General features: G+C 42.6%; 1 protein-coding gene across 1 annotated transcript in view; it reads right to left on the reverse strand.

Moving 5' to 3' along the window:
- HK1 (hexokinase 1) overlaps positions 1–15,398 on the reverse strand; it is a 1,159,884-nt gene that overhangs the window by 384,019 nt on the left and 760,467 nt on the right. Inside the window, exon 15 of the mRNA XM_069610605.1 lies at positions 9,446–9,629. Within this exon, the coding sequence (XP_069466706.1) occupies positions 9,446–9,629 (184 nt within the window). The remainder of the gene's footprint in view (positions 1–9,445; positions 9,630–15,398) is intronic.

Here is a 15,398-nt window from a genome sequence, read left to right on the forward strand (position 1 = left end):
ATCGGAGCCACATCTAGGGCAGCTGGAGGAAAGCCCACTGAACATATGGTGCAGTCTACTCGGGGTGTGATGATATCTGTGCAACACCTTGAATTGTATTAGTTTACATCGAGAGTTGAAGGATACATTATGGGTGCATGCACACATAGGGGCCCAGCGCTCATAAGTTATCTCCACCCCAAGATCTTCCTCCCACCTGTGTTTCAGCGCAATGAATGAGGGGGCAGCTCTGGTTTGCAGCAGGGTATAAAGCCTAGACACTTTCCCCCTCGAGGAGTCGAAGGAGCACAGCTCCGCAATTATGGGCTCATCAGGTGGTACTGTAGGGAAGTTGGGGTATTTAGTTTTGAGACTTTTCCGGAGAGAGGAATATTGCAGCCATGCTGATGGTCTCCGTCTCAGGGAGAGTGGGAGATCTGACCATTCAAGAAAGTTATCCTGTACATAAAAATCTCGGAGCGCCATGAACTCTGCATCGGCCCATCGGGATACGATAGACTGTGGAACACGCGGGACCTCTGGGAGGAAGTTCCAGAGCGGCAGGTCCCCGTGGAAGGGTTGGGGTGTGTCTAATAGTTTCCAGATTTTGAAAAGGGCCAGAGATGTATTAACAACCGGATCTGCTGAACCTGGGTCAGCCGGGGCGGGTTTGAGAACGAGAGAGCACATATCCCAATCACTAACTGTCAGCTTCTCTAACCGAACATGATGGCATGGCATTTTTAGCTGTGTATCATCAAGACTACAGCAAACATGACACGTGTTCTTACATGTCTGGCCTACATTGTGCAGCCAGTTTTGACATGTTTCCTAATTGCACCATTGCAGTTTTAATAGTAAAGCGGTAAGATAGCTCAGCAGGTTGAATGCTAACTGCTGCGATCTATGTGTGATCTGCAGGTTGCAGGTTCAAATCCCGGCAAGACCAACTCAGCCTTCTTCTGAGGTTGATAAATGAGTACCAACTTCAGTTGGGATGATAACTGTATGTACAGTGCTTTGGCGAAAGCACTGTGTAAATAACAAATCATTATCATGAATTAAAGCATTAATGCTCCTGTGCACTGTTGGTGACTTGCATCTATTGGATTTTTGGATACTGTATTATCATAGCAACTGGTAATGTAGGGCCTCTACATATCATATAATGACACTACCTGACATGCAGCTATAATTGGCATAATATGGAGGTAACTTGCCATACAATGCTGAAGTGGCATTTCTATGCCACTGCCTCAGCCTATGTTCTATTGGGTCTAACCCTATCATATCATGAGCCTATCAATGGCATACGAAGGCAGCACCCTTGTTAAAATGTGGTTGGTATCTAAAGTATTCTTGTCTGCTTTATTACCTTTTTGGTATTTTCAAAATTGTATGTTTATGTACTTTTTTTACGCCTGTAAAACACTTCCGGTAATGTCACTAGGATTAAAAGGAACTGACGCCATTCGGGTCAAAGAGCATGTAATGTCATCAGGTGTTTGATGTCACTTCCACTGCCCCTGGCATTTTGGTGAATCGACGTCCCTGCTTTACACCCAATGCAAACCCAATGCAAACCCAATGGGGAGGGGAGTGGTTCAAAAGATTTAAGGGATCTCACACCCCCAGTCCCATAGAAAGTTTAAAATTATGCCATGCAACATTAATACATCTCTAGGGAAAACAAGCCTCACCAGTGTAGTTGCCATGCAAAGTCATTGGGTTGGAAAGTGTTCATGCCTATCATCTTTAGATTCTTCTGGTGACCTCAGACTGTAGGAGGAACACCCAGATTTGGTTCTGCAGCAAAGGAGAGACCCTCACGAAGATCTCCACAGATGCCCTTCTTGCATTGACCCCGGACAGACTCAAAAGGCCCTTGGCAACTCGGCAGTTAAACTTCTTTCATCCTTCAAGCTTGTATCCTGGTGGGGGGAGAACAGTGAATTTCCAGAGTCGCAGCAGAGTCTCGAAGATGCTCATGAAGGGTTCCAGCTATTTGGGTATCCAGAAGTCCTTGTTATGATGAGCAGCTGGTTTCCAGGCATTGCAGAGGAAATGCAAAGATACATGCTCCTAGGACCAGAAATTGGTGATGTACCTCTAGCAGGACAGTGTTTGGTTGCTCCCACCAGTCTTAGGGTGGAAGGCACATTGCAAAGGTATTCCATGGCGATATGAAGGTCAAAGTTTGCAACGCGGTGGTCTTGGCTAGGCCAATGCTGGTTTCTGCATTAGTGCTCTGCTGTCTCGTGGTCGTCCTCTACTTCAGACCGCTTAAGCTCCAGTGGTCAACTTGGTTCCTGGTTCCAGCTCATCTCCTTATATCCTGAAAATGGATTGGGGCCAATCCCAGCTCTCCAATAGGGACACTTTGTAACATTCAAACTTGGAGGTGGCCTTCCAATAAGGAATAGCCAGCCTCCCAGAACCTGCCCAGCAACAGCCAAGCTCCTGCAGTAATGTGGATTGAGGGCAAACAGCCCCCTCCTCACTCCCTGCCAGTACACACACAAAGTAGTGCCTTAGCAGGCTTCTTGCAAGAAGCCCTTCAAAGTGCATGAAGAAAGGGAGCACTCCCTACCTGGAAAGGAAGTAGGATGGCTATCAAGGCCATCTCGAAAAGGACTTAAAACAAGAAGGGGGCATTTTATTTATTTAATGTGATTTAGTCTGAGAAAACTCAAACTTTACACATATTATACAAAGGTATCACACACAATTATACAGTATTTTTAACAATTCCATGTAAAAAAAAATAAAAAAAACAAAGAGCAATAAATCCTACATCTACTAAATAGCCAATTAGCTTCACACCCTACCATCAGTCTTTGTTTACATCACATCTCAAGCATTATCACAGATCCAGCTCTCATCCCCTGTGTTTGTCATATTTATCTCCTTCAAGTCCATATCTCGCTTTACCATTTCTATCTTAGATTCCACCTTTAACCATACATTGTAGAGGGCAATTAATAAACACATATTCCCTGAATTTGTACAATAGCACCAGAATGATAGCTCTTTCAGAAATTCCAAATTGTGTACAAATTTACCAAGCAATAGATGAATAGTGTTGTCCATTTCTTGGCAATCAGTTAATAAATGTCTAGCTGTTTCCAATTTGTCCATTTGTTTGCATAGACGGCAGGTACGATCCTTAATAGGCATCTTAGATCTGCTCCCCAGGATCATCATAGTTGGTAACTGTTCCATTCTGAGAAGAATGATGAACCGTCTAAGTTTTCTAGCTGGACAGAGGTTCAAATAGGTCTGTGGTTGCATAAAGGTATAATTTCTATTTTGAACAAAATTATAATTCTTCAGTGTACTTAAATGAGCAAAGTTCTCAAGCCAGTCCCACCTGTCAACTTTCTTTCCCAGTGCATTGATAACAGGTTTTGAGATACTAGCTCCTATATGTTTCCAACCTATCTCATCTAGATATTTCATCATGGGTTCGTATAATTTACCAATGCTGTATCTTTTATTTAATTCCTGATGAACTGCAGTTAATAGGGTATTGGAGGTATTGCTCATCATTCTTAAGAAGAACACTGCTCTCTTTTTTAACACCACTGCTTTTAGAGAGGGAAGTCATAATTCTAATCTTACAATGGCCATCGGCACACCAGGAGGGAGCCCTAAGATCCGTCTCCAAAAGTTACCTTCAATGACTTGTAACCAAGTCAGATCGAAGGTTAACAAAGCCTCCAGCCCATAGGTAATCATAGGGATGAACACTTGGACATACAGTTGACGTGTTGCCCACAGAGTAAAATTACCCTGTTTCCGAGTGAAGTTGGCCATTAAGGCCGTGATTTGGGCAGCTCTGATGGTACGTGTTTGCCTGCAAGATGTATAATCCCCATCAGGTTCAAATTCTACCCCTAGATAACAATACGAAGGGGCGTAAAGAATAGTAGTATTGCCCACCACAAGGTTCACCCGGGAAACTCTTTTATGGGTATATCTTAATACTTTAGTTTTCTCTAGATTAATGGTCAAGCCATTATTATTAACATATTCCCATAGTGCTATGGCCGACCTTCGTAATCCGCTTATGGTATTATCTAGTATAACCACGTCATCTGCGTAGGCTAGAACCACACAAGGGGATTCTCCAACTTTAGGGGGACAGTTTTCCATGGATGCTAGGACCATTGGTATATCATGGACATACAAGTTATAGACTAATGGAGCCGTAACGCACCCCTGCTTCACCCCCCTATTCTGCAACACCCTACTAGTCAGATGGCCTTCCTGAACTAATTTAAGTCGGACTGAGGTGTTTAGATGCAAAAGTCTAAGATAGTAAAGTAGCCTTTCAGGGCAGCCCATACTTTCGAGTTTCACCCATAACCGGTCTCTAGGGATAGTGTCAAATGCTGCCTTAAAATCAATATATAATGCGTACAAAGGAGGCTGCCCCTTAATGCATGCTCTAGTCCGCAGAATATCCTTGATTATCAGATTATGTGTTGTAGAATAGCCCCGTCGAAATCCACTGTGAAATTTACACAGAATGTTAGCTTCATCTACCCACTTCTGGATTTCGCTAAGCAGTAATGAAGCAAACAGTTTTCCAGTAATGTCTAACATAGACAATAACCTATAGTTATGGGGATCTAATCGGTTTCCCTTTTTAAAGATAGGAATCAGGATCGCTGTTTGCCAAGTATTAGGAATTTCCCCTACTGCCAAGATCTTCTTAAACAAAATAATAAGCAGGCTAGTCCAGAAGTCAGGGTAGTTCTTAATGGTGGTGTTCGACAGTCCGTTAGGGCCCGGGGCTCTTGAGACTTTCAGCTCTTTGATTTTACTATATATCGCCTCGTATGATAACTCAAACAGAGGCTCAGGTGGAGTCCATCTTTCTGGCATAACTTTATCTACCTGTCTTTTTAAGTTACGGGTTTCTAGGAATTCTACCCATACTGCCGAACTTATGGGATTGACTAGTTGGCCTTTGCTCTTTGCCTTAGCCTCGCTTAACAATGCCCATGTGCTACCCGAGTGTCTATACCCAATTGTCTGAACCAATCGTTGGTTTGAGCAGATACTCTCAGCCTTTTTAATATTCTTAATAGTTGACCTATATCTATTTTTTATTTTCCTAGTCAATTCGCCATATTGTGGCATAGGTAATTTCATAGCCTTCATTCTACGAAGCTCGGCTCTGAGATCCCTCTTAGCATCTCTTATTTCTTTATTAAAGGGTCTCATATTACCTTCTGTTCTTAACATTGCTCGCATGGGGCTGGCAGCGTGTTTGCCAGAAAAGGCCAAGATCCAATCTTCAATAGCATTAATGTTCATACCCTCAAAATCCAAAGAATTTAAAGTATCAAAATGGATCAGTGATTCAGTTGCTAATCTTATGTTCTTGTCTGACCACCTTATTCGTGTTCCAGCATTATTCACTTTAATATTACCCATATTGGACTGAGGAGTAGGGTCCCTAGTGCTATTGAGCACGCACCAGAGGATTGCATGATCGCTCCAGCTGTTATAATCACTTCCATGTCCATCACCTGTTGTAGCAATATTGGGTTCATGAGAATATAGTCCAGCGTGCTCGAGGAGACACCATTGGACAATGTATGTTTACCTGGGGAATTGCTAATAGTACGTCCATTAATCATTTCTAATTCCCAGCAGTCAAACAGGCTAATCCAACTCTGTCCCTCCCCACTCTTTTTCGCATGTGTCATAATACATTTCTCCTTTAGTTTAGGATACTGCGCGCCACCTCCATCACCCTTCATATGGCAATTAAAGTCCCCCAAGACGATAACCGCTGCGTTCCCTGAATGTAACATCCAGCTTATCATTAATTCATGGAGTGCTTCTTGGATTTGATCCCTAACTACAGCACCCGGAGGATTATAGAGACTAATGAGTAGAAATCTTTCAAGGCTACTCTCTCACCCCAGCTCCAGCTCCAGCTCCACCTCCACCGCAATAAGGTAATCATCTAAGTGACCATACAACCGTTTGGAGACTAATGCATTTGCCACCCCTATAAGTAGTCCCCCATACGGGCGACCTCTTCTACCCCTTTTTGCGAATGCTTAATGAACAACAAAGCCATCTAATACCAAGGGGTCAACTGCCCATGTCTCTTGTAAGCAAAAACAGCTATAATTTGCTAAAAGAGCAGTAGATCCCTCAGTTCTTAATAGATGTGTGAAACCACGGCAGTTCCAAGACAAAACAGTAAAATCTCAGTGGTTCTTCAAAACCCCTGGCAATGTATCCAACAACCATTTTAAAACTAATTGCGCATTAGCAAGCTCAAGCTTATTCCCTTCCAAAGTCTTAACATTATCTGTTACACTTTCTGGGGTAATCAATTGTTCTTGAACAGCGTTCGGATCTCTCTCATTCAAATCCACATCAATTTTGATGTCCACTGTTCTCAGATCCTCTTTATATTTTCGGATAATCTTTGCTGTAGCTAAAAATGTGCAATGTAGCGCAGAGACATTTGGATTAGGGCCGCTCAATGGCTCAACAAACAGAAAGTCTTCCGATGTTAACACTCGAAGTTGGGGAACACAGTTAAGCCTAGTTAGTAGCTCTGAGCGTGTTAGCCATTTATTTTTACCACTTTGATACAAGTTCTTTATCAGGCACACCCTGTTGTCTGAGGGGTCTTCCTGATCTTCAAACTTAACCGGTGTTCTCATTGCTTTTCCTTCATCCAGATTTTTCATAGGTTGTTCAGGCGACCCTATTTCTCTTATGTCTTCTTCTTGATCGACAATCTCTGGAGCTTCTTCTTCTTCATCCACCGCTTTCATCATTTATGGCTCCTTACATAGCCAGCTAGTTAGCTGACCATTAGCTGGTAAGTTCTTTTTCCTAGCTTTAATCGCTCTTTTCCTTGCTTTTTTTGAACGCAATTCGAAAACAGGTGAGTCCTCTACCAACACCGGTTGGGTATTCAATTTGGTAAGCTTTTGAGCTTTCTTTGCCAATCTCTGCTGTTTCCGCGAGAAGAAGATATGCGAGCTATGCTCATAATGTGTCTCCGTCTCTTTATCTGATTGTTCCACCGCCTCTGTAGGGATTATTGTTTCAGTTTCCTTAACTAGTTGTTCCTCATATTCTTTAGCTATCTGTATTGCTTCCGTAAGATTGACTTCAATCTCTTCTCTTTCCTTTACCTTATGCTCATATGACGCGGTCAAAGTCTTGGTATTAGCCAAGATACGTCCAGACATTTGTAAAAGGATCTTAAGTGCAAATTGTAATGCCGCTACTGAAGACTGGAGCTCCGCGATCTCATTTGTCATATTTGTTTGACAGCCCGGTTCTTCTATTTCTTTATCAGGTGCATCCTCCATGGAGGTCATCACGAGGTTCGGGGAGGCAGATAGTCTCCCTATACTCTCTGTAGGCATAGGTAAGCCAGGCGACGCACACATTACACTTGCTGTCTGATGCAGTCCTCCATTTTCTGCTGTCAATCGAGTTTGTGAGGACATCTCCTTTTGTATGCTTAAACACAATTCCAACAATGAGTTGTTGTCAATATCCTCATGGTTAAATGAGCTCATTAGCACACTGCTTCTAGTTTCGAGTACCTCATCTTCCTCAATTATAGTTAGGTTGATATCAGCTGGAGGGTTAGGTGGAAAAAAACCTGTTATTGTACCTTAACCTGCTACCATAGGTTTCCTATTTTTCTTTTTAGTCTTGGTCTTATTCGTCATGGTTATCTCTTCCACCCTCTCCTTATCTAGCTGTGTTCTTGAATTACGGAGATATCGATTCTTAGGAGCTCCTCTTCCCACTGGCATTGCAATCCCAGCCACTACCAGGGAGGGAGTACTACTTAGAGTTTTACTTTCCACTTATGCTCACTATAGCAACCTAATAATCCCCACTCCTCCAGTTGCTATATCACGCTGGGTGTCAACCAAATGGCAGAGCAGAAAACCCCCTCACCAATTACCCCCCATAGGGTGTAAGAGTGAACGGTATATCATAAATCTGGGATCAAAGTCATTCCGCCCACAGTCTCCCAGATACTTTCCCCAGCTCACCAGCAATTGCCAATGGGATGGACAAAGGGCAAAGGGAGAAGGGAGGCAGGCAGCCAATTCACAGCCAGCACCGAGCAGGCAATCAAACACCCACTCGTCAGCGTTGCCCCGCAACCCCCACCTGTACCTTCCGCTCCTTCTCCGCTCCTTGAGCACAGCCACACCGCCTACCGGCCACTCACGCCGTGATAAACGAGGCGTCTCCAACAACCTCGTCGGCGGCTCTCAGAGCTCAGCTCCCAAGGCTCCGTGGGTCCGTGGGTCTTAGGGCTCGCAATTACCCCCGCCCAACTCGCAAGCTGCCCGCCAATGTCTTTCCAGGTGTACTCAACGCGGCACGGCTCGCAGTCTCGACGCCACGCCACGAAGCTCGCAGCCTCTGTGGCTTCCGCGGCTTCCACAGCTTCGGAGTAAAGGACCCAGCAAGCGTCTGGTCGTCAAGCCGCACCAGCTCCAAATCACGCAGAGCCACACTCCAATGCTCTACACTGGCCGCTTCCGACAACCGAGTAACAATCCGATGATGTCTGTGTCCATGTGTCTAGCAGTAGTGCTGGGTGGCTCAGGACAGATGGTAAGATTTGCAACAAGAAAATCTCCCTAACAGCCTAGATAATAAAAGTAGCTATAATTTCATACTGAACCCACATCAAAATGATGTCTATCTCTCTCAGGCGATATATTGCAATTATATTTAATACTCTGAGTTGTACAAGACATGATTATTGTTATATTGTGCAGCCAATGTAAATATTTTGCATGCAATAGTTATTAAATCGGATGAAGAACCTTACTATCATGGAAAATGTAGTGTGTGTGGTTAAAATGTGTGCAAAACCCTATTATGACTCTTTTTCAGTTGATAACACTCTGAAATACTTCAGTAATCATGAGAGCACCTGCAAGATAAACCGGCTGCAGCATTTGATGTTGATTTGCAAAAAGATGAATCTTCAAATAATAATCTAAATAAAATGTGTGAACAGTACGTTTGATGAACAATGTTATAATGGGGTTGGTGTAAATGTATGCTGTATTTTATTCGAACCCTGATTTCCTGGATTACATAAAATGAAAATCCTGATGAACAGATGAAAAGTTACCCAGATATAGTTGAAATCAGCACATGGGGGAGAAAGCAAACATGTTTTTTAAACTTAGATTACGATTTGCCCTTATTTATAGCACATCAAAAGGATTATGCAAGTCATCATGCGACTCCAGTAATGGAAATTGAGGGCTAAAGAGATTCACTTTTTCCCCTGTAGCCACTTTGTTCACCTTTTTGTATTACAATTAATATGAACTTTTCCAGAATGTTCTGGCAAGACTGTCTCCCATATGGATCATAACACCTAGATTTGAATGATTGAACATTATTATAATCCCCAGTTCACTTTGAGTACCTCTGCTTGCCAGAATTCAATGACAGTTCATCCACAGCCTTGTCATAAATTGTTCTTATGTCGTCCAGGCATCCACTGTCCCCGAATGCTCCCCATTCCATATTAACACACATTCGTCCTTGGTCTCCCTCCACCATCTCTATGTTTTTCATTTCTTCCATGTAACATGCATTGCTCCCAGTTCCTAAAATAAGGAAAAATTATTATGCATTGTTTACCAGCAAATCAACACATGATGCAATGCAGACATAGGAATATCTCTTGTATGTCTGGTAAATCATTAAATATCATGTTCGTAAAATCCACGCACGAACATCGTGTGCATGCATTGTACACTGCTTGACATTTTCATGCATTTGTATGACTGGAGAGGGGGCACAGAGCGGAATATTGGGGGCTACTTGGTTATCTGTTGGGGCCAGGTTTACCTGCTCTGCTGGTCACCATGAGTGAAAGGTTGAATGTTGGTGTATGCTATGTGTACAAGCAATTCAGAGAATGCTAGGCAAGCTCTTTGAAAGTTCTGTGTGGATGTCAGTTTGGTTTTGTATGCTTGTGACGTGGCTGGTGGGTGTCTCCTGTCCTACATGTATTTAAATGTCTTACTAAAAAACTGAAGTGATTACCTAAGAATAAAGCCTTCATCATTAATACCTCTGCACTCCTGTGTCGTCTCTGAAGAAACCTACACAGATATAAAAGATGGCATTGATTTTTTTTAAAGGTACCCAGATGTGTGTGCAGGCAGAGGACACTAAGCTGAAGATCAGAAGTTTGGAGTAGACCAGGAGATACCCACTGGTCCACAAGCGTCCCAAGGTAAACTGTGCTGTGTAAAGTGCCAAAGATGGGAGTGAGTGGTGTTCTGTGCAAGTGTTGCAGAGGGCAAAGAGGAGTTAAATTGAGTAAAATCCTCCTGACATGTACACACAGTTAATATTGGCTGAGGGTAAAAAATGGAGCCCCATAAAATAGGACGATAAGCATAAGCAGTTCCCGGTGGAAGGAAACTTTGATTTGTCCAAACCTCTACATTTACATAGAGTGCTTAGACAAACGTCGAAGCAGGCACTTACTGAGCAAACAGAAATATTTTTAGATTGATTTGTAGAGGCTACAAAACAAGTTTTGGAATAGCAAATTAGGGGTTTGAAAAATATGAAGATACATTGAGGGTCAAACTACAGAAAAAGAAAAATATACAGGAAAGGGGAATGGGATCAGAACAAAGGAAGGGGACGGGGTGAAGCTCTTCTCCCAGTACTTTTCTGTACCCTCAGTGAATTCAGAGGTTAAAAAAGGGGAGGGGGTAAGGAGGATGGACAGCACAAAATTGAAGTGCTAGGCATTTCAAATACTAACTGTAACACTGCATGCACTACCGCAGCAGCATTGAATTGCCTCCATCCAAGTCACAGTCCCAGCCACGAAGAAAACACAGCCCCAATCCAAAGGTGATGATGTGCAGACAAAACCCCAATCCAAAGGAGGGCATGCCCGGGCCACTCAAGCAAGCAGCATTTCGACATTTACTGCACATGCTTGTGCTGTATACAATGCAAAAGATGCAGAACTACAGTATCCATTACAACAGTTGCCCAAGGTTGATGCAGAAGGTGCTGGTAAATTGGTAATGGTATGTGCCCCGTGGACTCCTAGGGATTTGTGAAATGTGTCTGAAGATGTTCTGGATATTAGGGAGGAACCCGAGAAGTGTATTCATAAGAGTGGTTGGCCAGAATAAGGTTTAGGAAGGGGTGCAGGATTCAAACAAGTAAGAGACAATGTGCTAGATACAATTGGAGTGGTGTGATCTCGAAAGATGGATTGGGCACAAAAAGAAAATTTGAAAGCAAAAGAAAGATGCATCTACTGCATAGTATCTATATCATTTGAAGATTGTGTTAACAAACAGTTCAGGGATAAACAAACCAGTTTATATGGCTCAAGAAGCTACAGGAGTGGCGTTTGTACACGGGTTAATGCTGAAACATCAGAAACAGATGAAGAAAATTAGCCTTGGGTGGCAAACCAAGCCTATCACATAATCTGTGGTGGTTGTGAATCATTGTGTTTCATGTTAAGGACAAAGGAAATAAACAACAATGTAAACTATGGGCTCTTCAATTGCAGAATCTATAAGTGTGGGGCAATCTAATGTATATAAATGTGAATATGAATGAAAATGTGGGAGTTGGGGGGCCAGCAAGCTTCTGAGGAGCTGGACGGAGCAGAGAAAGGGGTAGAGCGCAAAGTGCTTTTGGCTCAAATCTGCAACGTGTATAACCATTGCATAGTGGGTTTGTAACACGCAAAACTGCATGTCATTACTATAAGCAGGTGTGACACTGGATGCTCAAGTGCCCAAACAAGCCACATATTCAAGCTGCTGGAACTCCCCCTGTAATTTCTTTACTCTATGCAAAAATATAACATTTCCACCTTCATGCAAAGCTGGAGGGTTAGGACAGCCAAGGGAAATAAAATCACACCATCACTGACACCCTTGGACCAAGAGATTTTGTTGAATCAGAAATGTAAAGGAATGGTGTGCCTTGTTTAGTAGAAACTGGAACAAGTGGCTCAGCAATCAGATCCAAAGATTTCACAATAAACCGCTTTCCTACTGTTAAAGCTGTTATTGCAAAAAATCCCATTACTGTCCCTTTGTCATTGACTTTGACCAATCTCAGATAAGCACGCACTTCTTCTGAACCCGCTCGCTATCTGCTGTAAAACTGCTGGATGAGACTTGTCTAAATTGGGTTGTACAATTTATTGTACTACTGAAGGAGTGTTTCTAGAAATTCCAACTGACATTGAAAATGAAGAAATGTTGCAAGCAGAAATGAAACCAATACAAGTGAACAAAAAGTCAGATTCAGATTTAAATGTGTTATCTTAGAGGCTGAGTAAACTATAGTCACAACATGTAAATTAGGTGAGTCTTATCAAAAATGCTGAGCCAAGGTGAACTCATGTAAACCCAATGAAACCCTTACAAATTGAAGACCCAATATCATTTGAAACCAGAAGCTAAAAAGGGAATTTCCAGAGTTTTAGAATCATTATTTCAGCAGGGAATTATTGTTCCTATGACCAGTTTATACAGTGCCACGAAAAAAGGGGGTTCCCAAACACTGACCAATTGCACATTATAGCATTGTGCTAGATCCAGTCACAGCCAGACTGCTGCCTTATTTGTGGTCAATCACAACAGCTGCACTAGCCGTACAATCATAAGAGAATTTGGGGTTAGACTCAGTCCTCATTGTAGCAATGCCCCACGCAGTTCCTGAACTATGAAAATTAAAACACAACATTTATCTGCTTCATGACATACAAAATATGGACTTATTTTGCTTCACTCTGCAAGAATATCATATTGACATGATGTTGAGCTTGTATCCAGCCTTTTTTTGGCCAGGTCCAGCAGATGGGGAGCCAAATGATTGCATTTTAGAAAACACAATGATCACTAAGTCATAAAATAGTGTGGATGGAGTGGTGCAGGTGCACTACAAAGGGAAGATCACCGCGCTAGATCTTGTATCTTAAAATACCCTGCAGCTGGTGATGGGGTTCCAACGAGAAAGCACCCTTCTTTCTCCAAAAGGTAAAGTGTGAAATTGAGATTGAGCCCTGTTCACCTAAGCGCTCGGTAAATTAATTGTTCAGTATGTCAATCTTGAAGTAATAAAGTTATTCAAACCAATCTGTTGGTGCTGTATTTATTGTGAGAAGTCAGCCGACATGTGTTTCGACCCTCAGGGGTCTTTTTCAAGGCGTGTGATGTGATGTTATTACGTGATTGTGTGAAAAATTCATTTACCCAGCGCTCAGGAGAAAAGGGCTCAATCTCCCTTTCACACATAAAATATTGTGCATGAAATCCTATTAACAAGCCTCGAGGAAGAATATTTGTAATATATTGTAGACTGGTCATGTATAGGAAATGGAAAGGTGAACTAAGATTGGGGTATGCAGTGTGTGTATACTGCACAGAAAATAATACAAAGCATCCAACACCCTGATGTGTTCTATGCCCAGGTTTCTTAACTAGTCACATTGTGTATTTTGGACAAGGAGAAATGAATCACAATAGTTACTGATTTGTGCTACGCCTTTGTGTATGATTGTGGGTCGCTCTGAAAAGAAAGAGGCTTCTTCACTGCAGTAGGCACACCAATAAAAAACGCATATGTAGATTCTCTCCTGCGTTCATTAATGTTGCCCAAAGAGCGAGCAGAGGTCAAATGTGCTGCACATCAAACCTCTAGAAATGACATCACAAGGAGAAATGCCTTTGTAGGCAGAGTGCTGAAAGAGGCTGCCATATCCTTTTTATCTTGGCTGGAAAACTGCTTTCTCAAGTACAAGGGCAGTCACTCCCACCCCTCATTGTTCGACCTTTTATGAACTTGCTGAAATGCAAGAGTGTGCATCTGATATAAAGAAAAATTCATGGAGCAAGGCAGGATGTGTCCTCCACAAATATACACTTTGGCGATTGAGAGATGATTTTCTAGTAGAGACCAGGTCTCCCATACCTTATTTTGCACATGTGCTGCATGGAATTGCACATGTCGGCAAAGGGGGTTTGTGGCTAATTTCCAAAAAGAATGGTATTCTCCAGGTCAGTGGGGAGCAGCTATGTAACCAATGTTTGTTCTGTCACCAGCAGAATATAGCAGAATACTGCAGAATATAGATGCACCATTTGCCAAAATTCATTCAATGTGATTTCATACAGGTACCAAAGGCAGCAAAGTGCAATATGTTCTAGTCATTTTAGACATGTTTTCAAGGCACTAATATTGGATTCCATCACTGAGTGCCAGTGAGCATAAATAGTGACAGCGAAACACACTTTACAGGGAAACAAATTCAGGAGCTATGTCACCCGCACTCAGTGGGAGTGATGAAAGACTATTCGGGGCCCTGAAAAACAAACTTGCAAAAAAAGTTCTGAAACTGGTTTGAAGTGGCCAGAGGCATTGCCATTCACTTTAATATGAATGTGAGGCACTACAAATAGGAAAACAGGTTTAAGCCTGTAAGGAAAGGTTTTCTTTTTGCACCTTTCCATTCACAGATTTCTATGGGACATCCTTTCATTTTGCTTGTTTTGAACCCTGTCCTGACTTTTTGGAGGTAACTAAAACATTCTGCTTTACTTCCCCTGCCTATTTTGCTCATTCTTATGGGGAAACTGACTAGTCCTAACTACAGGTGGGCAAAATGTCTGCCTGCAAAGTGCAGAATTCACACGGGAATACGCTTTCAACCAATCTCCAAAATCAGGATTACCATTCCGCCACCACTGAAGCTTTGTCCGGTTTTGTGCAGTTTCGCGTGGAGCGCAGTCTTTCATTTCCATGCTGGTTTCATGTAGCGTGACGAGAAACTTCCTTTGGTACTCCATGGAATGAGAACTTTCCACCGTTGCCGCCACCCATAATATCCCAGTAATACTGGGATATTGGGTGGCAGAGACGCTAGGGGCCGTTTCCCAGTATCCCGCTAGAATTACCGGTGGGACACCGGGAAACTCGTAATGAGCGCCTATGTATGTCTCTTTTCTTGTATTGTTACAATTGTACACATCACCTTACAGTGAAGTGGAGTTGTACACCTTTTTATATAATGGCTTTTTGGTTCATTTTCAAATGTGCCTAAAACAAGCCGGTGGCAGCTATGATATTTTTATTGTTGTTGTGTTATTTTACTCGTGCACTTTTGCATTAACCGCAAATGGCATCTAATGGGAGGTAGTACTCTAAGATGACCGTGCCAAACAGTTTTTCACTTGTTGTTTTGCCTTCCTCCTGCCTTCTAAGGTCAGGAAATTCAATCTATGAAAATCCCTTTCCTGGGGAAACCTGGGCCTTTTGCAGGCTAAGGAGCTTTGTGTATGGCAGAAATAGAAGGGGCAGATCTTCAGCTTGTGCCT

This window comes from Ambystoma mexicanum, chromosome 8 (genome assembly GCF_040938575.1).
Source record: "Ambystoma mexicanum isolate Mex_15411 chromosome 8, UKY_AmexF1_1, whole genome shotgun sequence".
NCBI classification, from domain to species: Eukaryota; Metazoa; Chordata; class Amphibia; order Caudata; family Ambystomatidae; genus Ambystoma; species Ambystoma mexicanum.